General features: G+C 49.9%; 1 protein-coding gene across 2 annotated transcripts in view; it reads right to left on the reverse strand.

Annotated features, from left to right (window-relative positions):
* Positions 1-19959, reverse strand: part of Tnip1 (TNFAIP3 interacting protein 1) — a 42109-nt gene that overhangs the window by 8835 nt on the left and 13315 nt on the right. For both annotated transcript variants that reach the window (XM_013033811.1, XM_013033812.1), the window contains exons 5-12: positions 18397-18480; positions 15624-15815; positions 12397-12491; positions 10268-10391; positions 6501-6590; positions 5177-5242; positions 4842-4973; positions 1557-1685 (exon numbers count right to left, since the gene is read on the reverse strand). In XM_013033811.1, coding sequence (XP_012889265.1) covers positions 1557-1685; positions 4842-4973; positions 5177-5242; positions 6501-6590; positions 10268-10391; positions 12397-12491; positions 15624-15815; positions 18397-18480 — 912 coding nt within the window. The remainder of the gene's footprint in view (positions 1-1556; positions 1686-4841; positions 4974-5176; positions 5243-6500; positions 6591-10267; positions 10392-12396; positions 12492-15623; positions 15816-18396; positions 18481-19959) is intronic.

Below are 19959 nucleotides of genomic sequence, written 5' to 3' on the forward strand. Positions count from 1 at the left end.
CCTGACGCCTCTCAGGCTGTTCACCCTTCATCTGCACCTGGACTTCAGCCCTTCGATAGCAGGACTCCCAGGACTATGGGCAAACAGAGATTTTCTTCAATGTAGACTCAGGCCTGAGGAGAACACTGAACCAGGAATACATTCAGGATGCTCTGAGAAAAAGGAGCCCTCTTCTTTCCTCTCCTACTTCACCCCCTGCATTTTTTTTTTTTTGCCAGTTGTGGGGGTTGAACTCAGGGCCTGAGCGCTGTCTCTGAGCTTCTTTTTGCTCAAGTCTAGCACTCTACTATGTGAGCAACAGTGCCACTCCTGGCTTTTTCTGTGTATGTGGTACTGAGGAATCAAACCCAGGGCTTCATGCATGCTAGGCAGGAACTCTGCCACTGAGCCACAGTCCCAGCCAAGTCCTCCATTTTCTTCCATTTTCAGGATGCATAGATTGAGGTCCAGCCTCAGGCAAGAGACGGGCGTGTGTGTGTGTGTGTGTGTGTGTGTGTGTGTGTGGTCATGCCTTGCATGACTCATATACACAGATGGCTCTGTCCTGTGTGTGTGTGTGTGTGTGTGTTGGTGCTAGGCCTCATTCTCTCACTTGGCTTTTCTTCTCAAGGCTGGAGGGTCTACCATTTGAGCCACACCTCTACTTCTGTTTATTGTTTTTTGCTGATTAATTAGAGATAGAATGTCTCAGATTTTTCTGTCCAGGCTGGCTTCAAGCTGTGATCCTCAGATCTCAGCTTCTAGAGTAGCTAGGATTACAGGCGTGAGGAACTAGCACCAGGTCTATCCTCAATTCTGCTAAGACAATCTACAAGCCTGTCCTTCCAGTGGCAGGACAGCAATATGGGGAGATTATGCCTGCATTTAGACCTCCAAATCCCTTGGCTCTTCATGTGACAGAGCCAATGGTTCTAAAAGAGCAATAACCATGGTTAGAGGGTTGTCCTAGCAGGGTGATAACCAGGAGGCAGAGGAAGGAGAAACAGCCAAAGGATAGACTGAGCAGTAAGCGCACAACTCCCCAGGCCTGTGGAGAACAAAACACTTCCTCTCCCAGCTCTGTCATGCTGGCTCCTCCCAGACCCACAAAGGAAGGTGAGCTGCGCTGTGATGATGCTAATCAGCCTGCGGGCAGCACCATGAGGCTCTGGGAGGCTCAGCTTAACTCATCTAAACACAGAGAAGCTGAATCAGAACTAGAGCCACCTTGCGACATGGCGGCCATATTGCTACCCACCCTGGCTCAGGCCAGAAGGTTTCTGCTTTATCAGCCTCCACTTGGAGTGCCCCGCCTCCTGGACCCTACTTCATAGGGCTGAGAAAACTCATCCTCTCCCTCCAGTGAGCAGTCCTGAACACACACTCGGTGCCAGCAATGAGGAAGGCATAGGGTACATGCTAGTGAGCATGCGTACTTCCCAATGTGGGAAGGACGGGCAGAGGGGGTGGAAACTGTGGTCACCCTCCTGAGCTGGGGGCTCAGGCAATGGAGTGGGTCTGGCATCTGGGCTCAGGGCAGCCTTCTCCATTCAGGGGACCAGGGCCAAGACACCCACCTTGTTCAGCCGCTGGATCTCCTTTTCGTGGTACTCGCGCTGCCGGGTGAGTGGGCCTAGTTGGTCCTGCAGGTACTTGACCCGCTGCTGCAGCTCCTGGGCCTCTGCCGTCAGCTGCTCCTTGTTTGTCTGCCGGGAGCACAGGGTTGGTTAGCAGGGAGCCTCTCCAGGAGCCTGAGAGTGAACTGGGAGCTCCCGTGCGGCCTGCCCCAGCCTTGCTCACTCATGCCTACTCTCCTCTACTCCCTCTCCCACGGCCACGTTGCAGTACTCACCGAAGGCACCTGGGGGCAGCAGTGATGCCTGCCTGCCTGCCTGCCTGCCTGCCTGCCTGCCTGCCTGCCAGATGGGTCCTGGATTCTGACACCAGAACAAGCAGAGACCAGCAGAGACCCGAGGCATTCCCCTAGCCATCTGGTCTAGTCTTTCTAAATGCCAGGGTTTAAGGAGGTTCTTAATATGAGTCATAGGGAAGACTCATGTCAATGTGAACCCTAAAACTGACTGTAAAATATTATATGTGTCAATTTTCTGAGGAGAAAGGCATAGTTTCTAACCAGATTGACAGAGGGGTCTTCTGTGATTCATAGAGAGTGATGAATCGTGGGAACCTCTACAGGTCCTCTTATAGTCTCTGTGTCTACAAAAGGGAGAATGCTCAAAGAGATAAATGTGGCTGGGCATGATGGTGCACCCCTGTAACACCAGCTACCTGGAGACAAGAGGATCGAAGCTAACCTAGGCAGAGTTAATGCAAGACTCTATCTCAAGAACAAAAGAACTGGGGCATGCTTAAGTGATAGAGCTTCAGATTTTCAGTTAATACCTAGTCCCACCTCAAAAATATAAAAAAGACAGACGCAAATGCAGCACATGGCAGAAGCACTGGGGAACGCAGCAGGGCAGCGAGTCCTAGCCACTTTATACAACGGGATGGGGACATGTCCAGAGGGGAAACGGCTCAGCCAAGGCCAGAACCCCTGTTCCTAGCTGCACTCCTCTCCCGCCCAAGTGGTGGGGCAGCATGGCGCACAGCAAAGATAGGACACACCCAAAAAAGACAGTTTCTCTGTGCACAAATGAAAGAAGGCCCAGAGAGAGGAAACTGACCACCGTGGTGACCTGCGGGAGGAGGCTGGGGAGGGGCGAACGTTTCACAGTCCCATCACATGGATTCATGCGGATTAGAAGACAGACCACAGGATCAGGGTCCACCTGGCTCTGTATGACCTTTAAGTGCACACTGTCCAAACCAGCAGTGAGCTGTGTCCAACAGAGAAGGCTCAGGGTAGCCTTGGTGAGAACAGTCTGTCCTGATTTCCCATTGAAGGGCTCCAGAATAAAGCACTACCTCACTTGCCTGCGTCCTGATCTACAGGACATGACCCACCTCCCCCAGCATACATGCAAGAACCCAGATCCCAAGGATTGCCTCATCTGCTCAAGTGAGGGGGAGCAGGGACCAGGGCCAGCTGTGTGCCCCAAATGCTCTGTCCTACCAGGGAAAACACTGGCAGTGACCTCCTTCTCCCGGGCTAATCCTTAGAGGAGGACCTGGAGAGTCACAACCTAAGGAAGAACTTCCACACCCAATCCACAGTGAGAAGGCCTTCCTTAGGCCAGGCAAAGCCCATTCCCACTTCTCACAAAGGCACTGGGAATAAAGTCCCCGGAGTCTGGGAGTCACACGCACCTCCCGTTTTAAGTGAGATAAAGTCTCACTATGTAGTTCAGGCTGGCCTCAAACTCATGATCCTCCCGTTTCAGCCTCTGAGTACTGGGATTATAGGTATTCGCCAATACATCCAGTTGAGCTTTTTTTTTGGCCAGTCTTGGGGCTTGAACTCAGGACCTGCCTGGGCATTGTCCCTGAGCTTCTCTTGCTTAAGGCTAGCACTCGAGCACTTGAGCCACAGCACCACTTTCGGCTTTTTCTGTGTATGTGGTATTGAAGAATCGAACCCAGGGCTTCATGCATGCTAGGCAAGCACTCTAAACCACATTCCCAGCCTTGGCCTTTCTTCTTTTAGCTGTCCTAGGACTCGGAAGAGCTCTGAATAGCACCAGTGACATGTATAGAATAGATGTCATTTCTTCAAGGACTTGCTCCTGCTTCCCACCACATGACTTGGCCCCCACCGGCCCACTCTCTCTTTTCTGCAGCTTTTTTTCCTTGCAGTAGTAACCCACTTTTCTGTGTTTGCTTTTACCTAGTCATGTGGCATACATTCCCTGACAAAGGTAAGGCTGGCCAGTCCATGCTCAATCTGATGCCTAGCACAGTACCTGGGACACGCTCTGAGGGGAAATGCTGAGAAGATAAATAAATGAAATTTTGTCTGCTTCAGCCTCTTGCCTACAAAATACAATCACTACTCTGAGCACTGAGCATCAGCCTAAGCCTGCGGTGTCTTTCCTTTTTGGTCATGGGGCTCGAACACTGGGCCTTAGTACTGTCCCTCAGCTCTTCAGCTCAAGGCAAGTGCTCTAGCACTTGAGCCACAGCACCACTTCCCGTTTGCTGGCAGTTTATTGAGGTAAGAGTCTCATGGACTTTCCTGCCTCGGCTGGCTTTGAATGGCGATCCTCAGATCTCAGCCACCTGAGTAGCTAGGATTACAGGCGTGAGCCACCAGTGCGTAGCTTTGTGTCTTCCTTGTTGCTCAAGGCTAGTGCTCTACCACTTGAGCAACAGCTGTACTTCTGGCTTCTTGCTGATTAACTGAAGACTCTCATGCCTTTCTTGCCCGGACTGGCTTCAAATTGCTATCTTCAGATCTCAGCCTCCTGGGTAGCTAGGATTACAGGTGTGAGCCACAGTGCCCAGCTTGTATCTTTCATATTATCTGCTTCTCTGCTTGGTTCCTGTGTGTCTGGGTGGTGTGCACACATGTGTATGCACGCATGCTGGTCCTGGGGCTTGAACTTGGGGCCTGAGTACTGTCCCTGAGCTTCTTTTTGCTCAAGGCTAGCACTTTACCACTTGAGTCATAGTACCACTTCCAGCTTTTTTACAGTTTATTGGAGATAAAGAGTCTCACCCTGACTGGATCTGACTGTGATCTTCAACCCCAAGTAACTAGGATTAGCAGGAGCTAACCTAACCTCCTCCATTTTCAGGAAGGAAACTGAGGCTCAGGGAGGGCAAGTGCCTTTGTCTGGAGCCACACAGCCCTTGGCCCTGTGTCTAGAACCCTTCAACTCCATCCCTTGCTCATGGATGGCATGCACTCTTGGCTACCCAGGGAGAGGAACCTGGACCCACAGCGTCAGCATCTCACTTGCCTCCTCCATTTCGATCTTGGATTTGGCCAGGAGGAGCTTGCGGTCAAAGTCACGCTGCTTCTGCTCCCGCTCCGCCTCCAGGTCAGTCACCTGCTTCTGCAGGTCCACCAGCTTCTGACGCAGCTCAGTGATCTGGGTTGAGGGCAGAGGCCGGTATGAGCAATGGCAGAGTGTAGCAGCACCCCACCCCACCCCCACCCTGTCGCCCAGCTTCTCCTCCTAGCCATGAGGGGTTGGGGCGGGGAGGGGGGTGGGCTCAGCTCAGTCCCCTCTAAGGCTCAAAGCTGCTGAGAAGGAAGTGGCAAGATGAAAACTGGGTATTCCTGAGCCCTTACCTTCTGTTCATACTGCTGCTTCATGGATCGGAAATGATGGTCCCACTGCTTGTTCACTTCCAGCAGCTGTGGGGAGAGGCTGGGCTTAAAAGGGGAGCAGGGGGCTGGGAAGGTGGCTCAGTGGTAGAGTGTTTGCCTTGCATGCATGAGGCCCTGGGTTCGATTCCCCAGCACCACATAAGCAAAAAGAAAAAAAGCCGGAAGTGGTGCTGTGGCTCAAGTGGTAGAGCGCTAGCCTTGAGCTGAAGAGCTGAGGGACAGCGCCCAGGCCCAGAGTTCAAGCCCCATGACCGACAAAAAAAAGTTACTGTTCTAATTTTTATTGTTTGCTGGCACTGGGGCTTGAACTCAGAGCCTGGGCACTGTCCCTGAGCTGCTTTTACTCAAGGGTAGCACTCCACAGCACCACTTCTGGGTTTTTCTGTTTATGTGGTACTAAGGAATCAAACCTAGCTAGGGCTTCATGCAAGCACTTCAGGCAAGCACTCTACCACTAAGCCATATTCCCAGCCCTCATTTCCTTTTGTACAGTGTCTTCTATTCTCTCATTCTCTCCCAGTCTCTCCCTCCAGTCTCCAATCATGAGTTGTATAGTTTACTTTCATCAGTGTCCAGTGAGCTCCATTGCTGCACTTTTTTACCTTTTGACCCTCAAGTACTGTATCCTCCCCCACCTCCCAAAAATATACATATGAATACACCATACATAAAGAACTTTCTTTGTGCTCAAGGGCTAGTGCTCTACCACTTGGACCACAGCTCCACTTTTAACTTTTTGTGGTTAATTGGAAGTAAGAGTCTCATAAACTTTCCTGCCTGGGCTGGCATTGAACAATGATCCTCAGATCTCAGCCTCCTGAGTAGCTAGGATTACAGATGTGAGCCACTGGTGCATGGCTTTTCTCTTTCATTAAAAAAACCAAACAGGGCTGGGAAGGTGGCTCAGTGGTAGAGCGCTTGCCTTGCATGCCTGAGGCCCTGGGTTCGATTCCTCAGCACCACATAAGCAAAAAGAAAAAAGCCGGAAGTGGCGCTGTGGCTCAAGTGGTAGAGCGCTAGCCTTGAGCTGAAGAGCTGAGGGACAGCGCCCAGGCCCAGGCCCCATGACCGGACCCAAAAAAACAAAAAACAAAATAAAAATAAAAAAACCAAACAGCAAAATGGGCTCATCAGCAGTGTGCCTGCATAGCAAGTGCAAAATCCTGAGTTCAAACCCTACTATCACCTACACCAATAAACAAGCATTAAGGTATACTGTATTCTCTTAAGTTCTAACAGAACACTAATCATAGGTCTTCCCTGTTCACCCCTTCAAGCCCTCTACCTCCATGCGCTGCTGCTCCAGGATCTTCACTTTCTTCTCAGCTGCACCCAAGGCCACCACTTCTGGAACCTTCCCTGCCATTACACTAGCCTGGGGAGAAACACAGAGGGTCTCATCCAATGCTTTGCATAAACATTTCCTCCCAGCCTTTGTGTGTGTGTGTGTGTGCATTGGTCCCAGGACTTGCTCGGGTACTGTCTCTAGCTTTTGCATTCAAGACTAACATTCTACCACTTGAGCCACAGCCCCGCTTGTGGCTTTTTGGAAGTTTATTGGAGATAATCTCACAAACTTTCCTGCTCAGGCTGACTTGGAACCATGATCCTCAAATCTCAGCCTCCTGAGTAGCTAGGTCTACAAGCATGAGCCATTGGCACCTGGCCTTTTCCTCCCATTCTTTTTTTATTTTTTGTTTGTCGTGGGGCTTGAATTCTGGGCCTGGGCGCTGTCCCTCAGCTCTTCAGCTCAAGGCTAGCGCTCTACCACTTGAGCTACAGCGCCACTTCTGGTTTTTCTGGTGGTTAATTGGAGATGAGAGTCTCACCAGCAAGGCATTAAGTGGCTCACACCTGTAATCCTAGCTTCTCAGCTGAGCTCTGAGGCTCATGGTTCATAGACAGACTGGGAAGGAACGTCCTTGAGACTGATCTCTAATTAACCAGAAAACTGGAAGTGGCGCTGTGGCTCAAGTGGTCGAGCGCTCGCCTTGAGCTACCCAGGCCCAGAGTTCAAGCCCCATAACCAACAAAAAGAAAAAAGAAAAAAAAAAAAAGAAGTGTCATCCCAGTTAGAATGGCTATAATCAAGAACTCTAACAACAACAGATGCTGGAGGGGATGTGGACAGAAGGGAACCCTACTGAATTGTTGGTGGGAGTGTAAACTTGTTCAACCACTTTGGAAAGTAGTATGGAGGTTCCTCAAAAGACTCCACATAGAGCTCCCCTATGACCCAGCAATCCCACTTTTGGGCATTTACCCAAATGATCACAAACAAGACCATACTAAAGCTACCAGCACAACTATGTTTACTGCAGCATTATTTACCATAGCTAAGATATGAAACCAACCCAGATGTCCCTCAGTAGATGAATGGATCAAGAAAATATGATATATATACACAATGGAATTCTGTGCCTCCATCAGAAAGAATGACATTGCCCCATTTGTTAGGAAATGGAAAGGCTTAGAAAAAAATTATACTAAGTGAAGAAAGCCAGGCCCAAAGAAACATAGGTCCCATGGTTTCCCTTATTTGCAATAACTAGTATATGTCTGAGACAAGCAGAAAAGGTCAGATAAGATGATGTTAAGCGAAATGAACCCCAAGATAAGGACACAAGTGTTTTTTTTTTCTTTCTTGCTATTGTTTCTAATGTATTTATAAGGTACCATGTGATTTTTTTTGTTGTTGCTTTGTATGTCCCTCCCCCATGGTATAACCCGTTTTCATTGTATTTGATGTTGGTATAATTTGAGGAGGGGAAGGGGAAAAAACAAATTGTTTAAATAGGGATACAAGTTGACCCACTGCAAAGTTATGTCAAAAAATGAACTTTACAATTTAGGCGGGGAGGGGGGCTTGGTAAGAAATGTACTCATTACCTTGCTCATGTGATTGTAACCTCCCTGTACAGTATTTTCACAATAAAAACTTATTTTAAAAAAAAGGTGCTGAGGTAGCACATTGGAACAGTCTAGGAGTGTGGAATTGAACACTGGCTCTTATCTTTACCCTTCTGGGATGCTAGCCAGACCAGGACTTTCATCTCTCTGGGCCTCAAGATGTAAACATGAATCAGAGGCTGGTGGTTTCTGCACTTGCATGGGGGACCTTTGATACTGGAGGCCACCCTCTGATTCTATATATGTCATTATATATATATATATCACCCTCTGATCCTGTATCTCTGTTCTCACCTTCTCTCTACTCCCTTTTAGTCCTCCTTCACATCTCCCCTCTAGGCTTGGGGTGAGGTGTAGAGGCAGAACTTGTTAGGCTCAAGTGCCCTCTACAGGCTGACGCCTGTAAGCACACCTATGATGCTAGAGGTCAGGGCATACAGGGTAAGGCTGCTTCCTTTGAGAAGGGACAGACAGGCCTGCCCCCTGGGAGCCTGCGGACTCTTGGACCAAAACTATGCATAGCTGAGAAGGATAACAGCTCAAGAAAGGGAGAAGGAGGAGGATGCTGAGACCCTGGGTGATGAACCCCGTATCTTCAGAGACCGAGGAATCTGTGGAGAAGTAAATACAGCCAGCCACACAGTTGGCAGACCCAGGTGCTGGTCTCAAATCTACCTTAAAAAGCAGCAGCTAAGCCAAGCATCAGTGGCTCATACCTCAGTATTAGCTAATCAGGAAGCTAACATACAACAATCACAGTTCAATGCCAGTTCAAGTAGACCGAATCCATGCAACTCTTATTTCTGATTAACCACCAACAAGGCAGAAGTGGAGCTGTGGCTCAATTGGTAAAATGCTAGCCTTGAGCAAGAAAACTCAGGAACAGTGCCCAGGCCCTGAGTTCAAGCCCCAGGACTGGTGTACATGCTTGCATACTCTCATACACACACATAGACAGCAATTAATATTCACCATTTATTATAGTAAATAAGCTACTTTTTTTTTTTAATGTTTTGGTTGGTTGTGGGGCCTGAACTCTGGGCCTGGGCGCTGTCCCTCAGCTCTTCAGCTCAAGGCGAGCGCTCTACCACTTTAGCTACAGCGCCACTTCCGGCTTTTTTCTTTTTTGCTTATGTGGTGCTGAGGAATCGAACCCAGGGCCTCATGCATGCAAGGCAAGCATCTACCACTGAGCCACCTTCCCAACCCAATAAGCCACTCTATATGTACTATATCAATGAATTCTCGCAAATATTCCTGAAGGTGTATTACCATCTTAGAGGATGAAGAGGAAGTCTAGGTCCAGAGTTTATGTAACTTGACTAAGGTCTCAGCCCTGTCACAGGGGGAGCCATAATGAACAGACCTTGGCCATGGGGCATGTTTCCCACTTCTCCTTGATAGCAGATGACACAGAGATCCTGACTGCATGATGACCCTTCTGCTGCTACTGAAAATACAGGAGTCATCCTAGCCCTGCCTACCATTTAGTAAAAGGAGGCCCAAATGAGATCATGGCTTTGAATTAAGCTATTAAGATAATTACTTCTACTACTATATACATGCAAGATTATCATTGAGCCCTACAGTGCAGCTACTAAACCCCATTTAAGGGAAAACAACAACCATATGATAGAGGTGAGACTCGGGGGACAGGGGTGAAGAGAAGGTCGGGGCTCTTGGGACCTAGTTGTGCACCAGAGTGGGGCCTGGAGGTAGGAGGGGAAAAGGGAACAGCCTGTGGCATGACCAGGCCACACGGATGCGGTGACGCCATCTTCTCTCCATCTCTGGGGCTCTATGGCACAGGATTGTAGGAACTCAGCAGGATCCCAGTTCTGTCCCCTATATTTGACTTTTAGGAGTTGGCCTATGGGGTTATGGAGCCTGTAACTCAAGCAGTTCTGGGCAGCATCCCAGAGAATGGGAAGGTCTGTGGGGCTGAAGGTAGAAAAGAATCCTAAGGAATGGACACGCTAGGAAGGCATATATTGTAGATCAAACCATGTAACCACCATCTACCAACGAGACAGAACCTTCTACCAGTTTAATGGTGTGCAGAAGTGCAAGCCTGTTGTTTCTGGAGGTGGTGAACAGACACTAAGGTCTGAGATGCTACAGAAGGGATTTCTGATCACATACCTGCTGCTGTCCAGACACTCCCTTCTTGTTGGCACCCTCTATCTTTGGGGAGCCTGGGTGCCCAGAGGCACCCTCTTTGTTGCTGCTGCTCATCAACAACTTCTTGAGCTCCATATTTTCTTCCCTGTGGTGGAGACAAACAGAGGAGTCACAGTGTGTCTAGCTCACCGGCCAGGGAAGCCTCAACCCAGGCATGTGACTTTGGTAGAACCCAGTGCTAGGTGCGAGCTACCCTGACAGTCTCTAATCCTCAATGGCAGGCTGTCTCCAGTGGGCTGCTTATATACACGAGATCTTCAGGATATACTCGAAGTCTGCATTCAATAACCCACCCCTTACCAGTGAGAAAGCTCCACCAGTTACCTCCAAATGGCCTTGATGGAGCAGGGGAACAGAAGGAGCCAGCTGGAGGCTCAGAGACTATGGTGGCCATGGTCCTTTACCATTGCCTGTTAATTTGCTTTCAGTTTCACTGTACATTTAGAATAGGTAAGGATGGATTCCATTTACTCCAGTTAAAGTTTCCTTTACTTTATATATATATATATATATATACATATATATATATATATATGTATGTACATATATTTTTTAGTTAGTTAATTTATTTTTGCTGGTTCTGGACACTGTCCCTAAGAAACTGTTGCTCAAGACTAGCACTCTACCACTTGCGCTACCATTCTATTTCCAGCTTTTTCAGTGATTAATTGGATATAAAGAGTCTCATGGACTTTCCTGCCCAGCCTGGCTTTGAAGTACAACTCTCAGATCTTTTTTTTTTTTTTGTCAGTTGTGGGGCTTAAACTCTGGGCCTGGGCGCTGACCCTCAGCTCTTCAGCTCAAGGCAAGTGGTCTACCACTTGAGACACAGTGTCACTTCCGGTTTTCTAGTGATATTGAAGATTAGAGTCTCACAGACATTCTTGCCTGGACTGGCTTTGAACTGTGATCCTCAGATCTCAGCCTCTCAGTGGCGTGAGCCACTGGCACCCAGCAATCCTCAGATCTTATAGCCACTAGCGACTAGCTCCTTTACAGTAATTTCAAGTAGAAAGATGAATTAAAGTAAAACCTTGTGTATACAATAAGGCAGGAGATAACAGGAAAGAATGAAAGTGATTGGGATTCAGGGAAATAAAGAACACAGCAGTTCAGGTTCGCTTCACCATCTGGGTTCCTACTCATTAGCAACACCAAGAAGTGAAGTTGTTTCCCCAGGCCACACATTCTTCCTTCTAATACATCTCTCTCTTCCAGGCTGGGGTTTCATACTCCTGGATGGAGTCAATGTGGCATAAAACCTCAACTGTTTAGGCCATCCGAAAGTAAATAAAAGCACGCTGATTAGAAATGACAGTGGCTCAGTACTTCACCATTATGTGGCCACATTGAAGTCTGTATTACTTCTGTTTGTTGACTGACTTTAGGAGGGAAAGTCCTTGCTGTGGTACAGATGTCTCCTACATGGACTGAGCTCAGTTGGTGCCTAATATAATCCAGCATATTACCCAAGACATTACCCAGAGCACAGGCAGAAATCATGGACACCGTAACAGTTTGCAGAGCAAGGAGACTCAGGTTCCCATTGGGAGTCCCTGCACCTTTCTGAGACCTAGTCTCCCCTCATATGCTGAGGGGTTGGGCCCCCATGATCACAGAGGGTGCTCTGAGTTCTGACAGTCAAGGTCAGGTGTGATCTCTGCTGAAATGTAGACCCCGCATCTCACCTTAGACCACCACCTCAACGTTGAGACAGGAGGGCTAGCCCTTCGTCCACATCCTCAGCTAGGCCCGAGACCCACTGACTAGTCCAGACAAGGGATGGCACAACAGTGGCTAGCAGGGACAGAAGAGTCGTGACCCTCTCCCAAACAGCCAGCCAGAGGACAGTCAGCAAGCTAGGGAGTGGGTCTGGGGGTGGGGGCAGTTTGTACCCACCTTCTCTACTCTCCCAGGTAATCAAAGGGCCCAGGAGAAATTACCAACGGAGCTAGAAAAGACCAAGAGATCTGCATTTATCCAAGCAGAGCTCTGAGCATGAAGTTTTTGAGGCCCTGAATCCTCATCCTTAGAATCAGTGGAAGGCATCAACTCCTTCTGCCCACCCTGCTCCTGGGGCCTGGGCTTACCGCAGCCTTTCTGCAGCCTGCTCCCGCTGTTCCAGGCCCTTGTCAAGCTTGGCCTTTAGGGCCTCATTCTCCTTGCGAAGCTGTTCACATAAGGTCTGTGGGGAAGACAGGTGGATGGGAAGGGAGGGTTAAGGAGGGGGTACATCCTAATACAGGCTGACACAGGGGGATAAGAGAGACTGGAGGGCCGGGTGCCGGTGGCTCACACCTGTAATCCTAGCTACTGAGAAGGCTGAGAACTGAGGATCATGGTTCAGAGCCAGCCTGGGCAGGAAAGTCCCTGAGACTCTTATCTCCAATAAACCACTAGAAAACCGGAAGTGGCATTGTGGCTCAAGCGGTAGAGCACTCGCCTTGAGCTGAAGAGTGCAGGGACAGCGCCCAAGCCCACAGTTCAAGCCCCCTGACCGACCAAAAAATAAATAAATAAAGAGAGAGAGAGAGAGACTGGAGGTCTCCAATGTCAGATCATGAAGGTAGGTGGCATCCAGACCACCAGCACCATCTAGGATCCTTCGGGCATCCCTTAGGGGCCAGTTATGAGGATGCCTGTGCAAGGGTCAGTCGAGGCCTCTGGTCCTCCCTATCAGATCTCCCCACTTTCTCCCCTTCACCACTCTGGCTGGCCTCTCCTTTAGGGGTATTCAAACAAGGTCTCCACAGAAAACAACTCCCACATCCCGCTGTCAAGTTACCGCCATTTATCTCGCTCCAAGTCCTCTGCTTTTACTTTTATGAGTACTTGTCATACATAAAGCCAAATGAAGATGGTCATTATTTTCTTAAAGTCCAGCCCCTCCCCTGCAGTGGTCTGTGAGCTCCCAGGAGGGCTGGACCTTCCCACCCCCACTCTCATTCACTGCCAGGTAACCGGCCCTGAGCTCAACTTAGTCAAAGCACCACAAGACTGAGTGGCTGAATAAATGAACGAATGGACAGACAAACATGCGAGTCCCTGGAAGTGTGAGGACACTTCCAGTGTGCAGACACTTCCAGTGCGGTCACAGGTGAGTCAGGAGACAGAGCACCCTCCCAGCATGGCTCATACTGCATTTCCAACACTTGTCCCTTCCTCTACAAAATGGGGATGAGTGTTCCATCTCTACCTTCTTTTGGGGCTGCTGTGTCCCAGGCATACTGATCACTTGATGGAGAACCATGCAGTAGTGGCTGGCTAGCCCTGGGGCCTCCCAGGTGGGTGGGGAGGGCAAGGTGCTGCCCGCCATGAGGGTGCGCAGGGTTGGAGAGAACAGCTCAACCTATCACCAAATGTCCACTGAGAACCTAAGGAGTGCCAGTCTTGCACTGGTGCTTGTCCTAACACTGTGAGTCAGCTGCCCCAAAGCTGAGTAACTTATCTCTATTTTAGAAGTAGAGAGGGCTGGGAATGTGGCTGAGTGGTAGAGCGCTTGCCTAGCACGCATGAAGCCCTGAGTTCGATTCCTCAGTACCACATAAACAGAAGTGGTGCTGTGGCGCTGTGGCTCAAGTGGTAGAGTGCTAGCCTTGAGCAAAAGCACCTTAGGGACAGTGCCCAGGCCCTGAGTTCAAGCCCCAGGACTGGGAGCAAAAAAATAAAAATAAAATAAAATAAATCACTTGTGGGGCGCCAGTGGCTCATGACTGTAACCCTAGCTAACTCAGGAGGATCTGAGGATCCGGTTCAAAGGTAGCCCGGGCAGTAAAGTCTGTGAGACTCTTATCTTCAATTAACCACCAGAAAACTGGAAGTAGCTCTGTGGCTGAAGGGGTAGAGCACTTGCCTTGAGCTGAAGGACAGCGCCCAGGCCCAGAGTTCAAGCCTCACAACCGGCCAAAAAACAAACAAACAAAAAAACACCACCAACAAAAAAAACCCCAAAATGCAGGGAAACTGAGGTTCAGTAATTTGCATGAGTTACACTACCACTTGGATTAGACTCCTCAACTGGTATCTTTCCTCTGAGATCAAAGAGCAGAGAACAATGGTAGAGCTCAAAGGAGAGACAGAGATGGGAAATGGAGACAGAGATTCTCACAGAACAGCCCAGTGGCTCCCACTTCCTGGGTGCCTGCAATGGAATGTGGACATGTGTCAGGTCTGTGCACAGTCCCGTCTCTCCCTTGAGTAGGGGCTAATGTGGACCCCGGTGCTCAATGAAGGGGGCAGAGATCCAAAGCCTGAGTTTGTGTGGAACAGTAGTGACTCTGTGCTGCACAGAAGAGGAAGGTGGATGGATGTCATCCAGGGAGATTCCAGGATGTGTGCGTTTCCTTTCTGACTAATACAAGAGTCCTGGGGGTGCGGAATGGAGGGAAAGTCTTGCACAGGAGGGTGGTAGGACAGCCTAGGGTCTGAGGTTCCCTCAATGCCTAGCACTGAAAATGAATGCTGAGTGAACCAAGAAACAAGTTAATGAATGAATGAGGAGGAACTGAATCCATCTACCTCTATCTAATGACTGTGCAAATGCTCAAGGTGTCACAGTCCTGGGTGGGGCCTCCATAGAACACAATGTCCTGCTCCTGGTCCCTAATGGACAGAATGCCACCTCATTCCCTGAGCATGGGGAGTGAGGTCTTTAAAAGGAATTTCCCTAGAGTAGGCTGGGATTGTGGTTAAGAGCATGGGTTCAAGCTGGGTACCAGTAGCTCACACCTGTCATCCTAGCTACTCAGGAGGCTGAGATTTGAGGATCACGGTTCAAAGCCAGCCCGGACAGGAAAGTCTGTGAGACTCCTCAATTAACTACCAGAAAACTAGAAGTGGCGCTGTGGCTCAAGTGGTAGAGCGCTAGCCTTGAGCTGAAGAGCTCAGGGACAGTATTCAGGCCCAGAGTTCAAGCTCCACAACCAACAAAAATGAGCATGGGTTCTGATTCCAGGTCTACCATTTAACAGCTGGGTGACCTTGGGTTTAAAATAAAAAGGTCATTCCTTTTGGTTTCCTCACCTAGGAAGTGGGAATATTGATCGAGTCTACGTTAGGGATAGAATACGTAAGGAGCTCCCACCCCAAGAAGAACAAAGAAAGGACCATGCTCAAAGTACCACATCCACACCCCTAGGAATCCCCTAGTCAAGAATTTACACTCCCCACTCTCCATTTCCCCATTTCCTTCCTCTTCCTCATATCTTCCCAACTTCCTAACTCTGTTCACCGCTGTAGGAAGAAGCCCAAAGTGCACTTGCCATCCAGCCCTCGGAGGCCCAGTGCCTGATCGCCAAGCCCTCCCTGCCGGCCTCACCTGGAGGATGGAGGTGCGCTGCTCATTCTTGTGCACTTTGGAGGCCAGCCGGTTGAACTCGAGAGCCATGCGGCCCAAGTGGGTGAAGAGCTGGCTGTGGTCAGGCTCCTCGGCACACACACTCAGGGTGTTCTCCAGGCGTTGCAGATGGAGCATCAGGTTGCTGTCCTCATGGGGCAGGGAGCCCAGCTCCTGGCAGGGAGAAGATGAGGAGGACCACTCTTCAGTGAGGCCTGAACAGGTAATGCCAGCCAGCTCTCCCACTGCTTCTGCATGCCCCATGACTCAGTTTCCCCCCTGGGGCCTCAGCTAAACCCAGGGAAATTCTGGAGTTACACAGGCTCCTTTGTCTGGGGCTGACTCATAGGGGAGGATCTAGGACTCCTAGGCCAATCAACAGCCAGCTGAGCAGCATCCAGGGCCACCTTCAGCCCATATTCTAGCCCGGGTCAACCGGACTTTCCTTGGGCCTTAGCACCCTCATCCACAGCATGTACACACAGACTTTCCTGTTCTTCTCCCTCATAGGGCTCTCATAGGAGGAATGAAGCTGAAAGAGAAGCAATCCTAGAGAAAAGACCAGGGAGAGAGACAGACACAGAGACAGAGAGAATAACCCTATAGTCCCTGCTTCCTTAGCTCAGGGAGACAACTAGGGAAGGATCCATTCATGACCTCATGGATTATCTGATAGAAAATGGTCCTGTAAGTATTATCCGTACCTTTGGTCCTCAGCTCCACCCAGACCTGAGCTCCTCCCAGCCCTGGAGTTCCTGCCTTACAGCTGGCCACTCCCTCTCTCTGCCCAGACCCACCCACTCACTCATTTTACCTCACTTCAGACCTCATTTCCCCCACTTGTATAGGGGCAGACACCATATGCTCCCTCTCCCGGGGAGATAGGGGCCCTCTAATAAATCTTACAATAATGTTTCTCCTGTGCCTTGCCTGCATCCATGTAGTCCCCTGAGCTGGTCCTGAAGGATTCTTTCAGGTCCAAACATTCAACCGCTTCTCGAAGCACCAAGACCCCCCTCCCCAAAATCAGGTTAAGAATCATAGCTCTAGATACTGTGGAGAATTCCAGCCTAGTAAACCATCTAAGAAATGGAACAAACCCAGTGTCAGTGGCTCACACCTGTAATCCTAGGAGGCTGAGACCTGGAAGATTGCTGTTAGAAGCCAGCCTAAGCAGGAAAGTCTGTGAGACTCCATCTCCAACTAACCGGCAAAAACCTAGGCGGGAGGCATGGCTCAAGTGGTGAGCTGCCGCTGAAGCGGTGGAGCACCAGCCACGAGTGAAAAAGATGAGGGAGAGAGTGCAAGGCTCTGGAGTTCAAGCTCCAGAAAAAAAGAAGAAGAAGAAGAAGAAAAGAAGTTCAAACCCACTTTCTCTATGCGATAGAGCACTCCCACCAAGAACACTGCCTTGGTTATGACCAAGCGACGTCCACGGACCAACAATGGTACCTGCTGATGCTATCAGGCCTGGCCAGCTCCCTGGCCTGGTTACAAAAGCAGGTCCCCTGTGCTCAAGTCCCCAGCCAGCCTCCCTCAAATCAAGGCTCATGAAGTTCTTCCCATCCCTCAGATCTCACCAACTAGCCTACAAGCTTCCAGAAGGAAGTGGTCTGGTCCTGGCTTAGTGTAGACCAGGAACTCTAAGGGGGTTGGGGGCAGAGGAAGGACTAATGAGATTCAGGTAGTGCTTCATTAGGAGAGGAACACAAAGATGAGCGCAATGCTTATGTACATCTGATCATATAAAATAAAATAGTATTGATCGAAATGAAAAAAATAAAAAGCACTGGTCCAAAGTCAGAGTGAAACGGCTCCAAGTAGGGGACCTTGCCGCCTCAGCCAGCAGCTCACAGCCCTTGGGACAGAACAGGACAAGGGAACTAAGGTCCCAGGAGACAAGAGACCCTGTCTCATACTCAGGGCTGCCAGATGTGGTGGTAAGCCTCTATGTGCTGAAAGCTAAAATGCTTGCACAAGTTGGCCAGCCCCATGCTGGGGGTTGGGAGGGGAAGTGACACAGAAGCAGCAATCAGCAACCAAGGAGCCACCACAGCCACTGGACACAGCCACCTGTGAACCAGGCTGTGGGAGTTGGAGTGTTGGTGAAGGGTTAGGACACATAGCGTTGGCATAACAATTGAAAACTCCAAGAAGGAAGAGACGGGGAAGGAGAAGACAGAATTGAAGACCTCTGAAGAACCCTGCAGCGGTTCTCCATCTAAGAGAGCAGAGGGAAGATGCGTTAGAACCATGATGGCAAGTGCTAGAAGGCACAGAATAAGGATGCGGGTGACTGCTACAGAGCTGTAAGACTTGTGTTGTATGCGTGATGGGTGCAGATGTGTTAAGGAGCAAAAGTTTAGCCTCCAACCTATGTACTCCTAGAAGGAGCCAAGAACCTGTGCAAGAGGCTCTGGAACTTTTCTCTTCCCTCACCCGATGGCTAGGAGCCCACAGACCCCCTCCCCCCCAAATCTGAGTCATAGCCTGAGAATGGACTTGTTCAGAAACTCACAGGGCTGACAAAGTGCCTGAGCTGTCACAACTGTAGGGTGCCCCAACTTGGGGAAGTTGCCAGAGTGATTTGCATGTAAGAGCGAGAAGCACTGCCTCCTCCAGCCCCTGTGTGTCCCCATGTGACTCCAGGGAGCCCAAGGGATCCGAGGGTCCCCAGGCCTCTCATACAGAATCAGGTGGCTGAGACCGAGAGGAGACAGTACCACGTGCCCAAGGGGTTTGCCTGGCCACTCACCATTGTGTTTCTGGGGTGGCCGCCGCTCTCTGGTGGAGAATTCTGCTCCTCAGTGGGGACCACTTCAAATTCAGAGGAGGTGCCCTGTGCAGAAGGCAGTTAGGAGTGACCCAAGAACAGTATCTCTGGCCTTCCGGCACCCCACTGCTGAGAGCAGCAAGGGTGTAGAAGGTCAAGGTCTTGTCTCACATCGGGATTTCAGCCCCGCTGAGCTCCCAGGGAAACTGGCATGAGACCACACAGCCAGGCTGCAGACAGGCACCAGAACCCGCATGGGATCTGAGGTCTCGGCCCAGCCTGGCTACTCTACTCATCTGTGAGCAAGGACTTTGCCCTGTTAGTGCTTCAGAATCGCATCTTTCTGAAGGTCTGGTCCTTTTCAAATGTTTTCGCGAACTCTATTAGTCCTCAAAGCAACTCAAGGAATGGGTCTGAGTTTCATATCCCCTCCCCTTGGAGTCAGACGACGAGGTCTCCTTATCCCCTCCCCTTGGGACAGATGTGGAGACCGAAAACACTAGTTAATACGAAAAACAAAGACTGCATCCAAAGTCCTGCGATGGCACCAGGGCTGTATCCTAGGCCCAGATGGCTCTGACTACTCTTTCAAGGTGACACGGATGGCAATTCTTAGGGCTGCCATCAGACAAGGTTCTATGCTGGCCTTGCCAGCCCTGTCCCAGATTGCTCAAAGGAGTGAGTGGAAAGGTTGAAAAGAATCCCAAAGATGATTCAACGGATATGGAGACTTTTCCAAACCCAAGATGGCCAACCAAACCCACACCTTTTTCTACCCCCCAAGACAATACCAAGTAGAATTCACTGGTTGTTCAACTGAGGTCCATGGTCCATCTGAACTTTACCCTGGCTGTAAGCTTCCCCATTAAACTTGGCCTGCAGACACTGTGTTTCAGCTCCACTCTAGCATCCAACTGAACCTCAAAGTCACCATGACCCCTAACTCTGGTCTCAGCCATGCTCTAACCAAGTCCCCCTTTCCTTCTACATTTTCACAGGTACCTGAAGGACCCTGATAAAGACCTTTCTCTCCCCAGGCCTGATCTGTAGGATGAAGATGCTTGAGGGCTTGTGCTAGAAAACCATGGAAAACGTCTCAAGCCAAATCTGCAGGGCACAGTTTGTGGGTCATCTTGATGATGTGACCCACACCAAGTTGGTGTGTCTTCTGAGTGTTGGCGACAGCCACTGCTCCTCACTTCACATCAGACACCTCAGCCAATTAGAGCAATCCTTGCACATAGCAGGGTTTTTCTGACAAGTCTTAGGGGGAAACTGAGCCTTTCAAAGCTTGAGGCTGACTTTTTCAATGTTACCTAACTAGCCAGATTGAAGTCTTCCCCTCCTCTCCCCCCACCCCCAAGTCTTAAGGCTTGAACTCAGGGCCTGGGCACTGTTCCTAAGTTACTTTTGCCCAAGGCCAGCACTCTACCACTTGAGCCACTTCCAACTTTTCTTATTTATGTGATACTGGGGAATTAAACCCAGGGCTTCATGCATGCTAGGCAAGCATTCTACCACTAAGCCACACTCCCAGCTCCAGAT

This window comes from Dipodomys ordii, unplaced genomic scaffold, assembly GCF_000151885.1.
Source record: "Dipodomys ordii isolate 6190 unplaced genomic scaffold, Dord_2.0 Scaffold177, whole genome shotgun sequence".
Lineage (NCBI taxonomy): Eukaryota > Metazoa > Chordata > Mammalia > Rodentia > Heteromyidae > Dipodomys > Dipodomys ordii.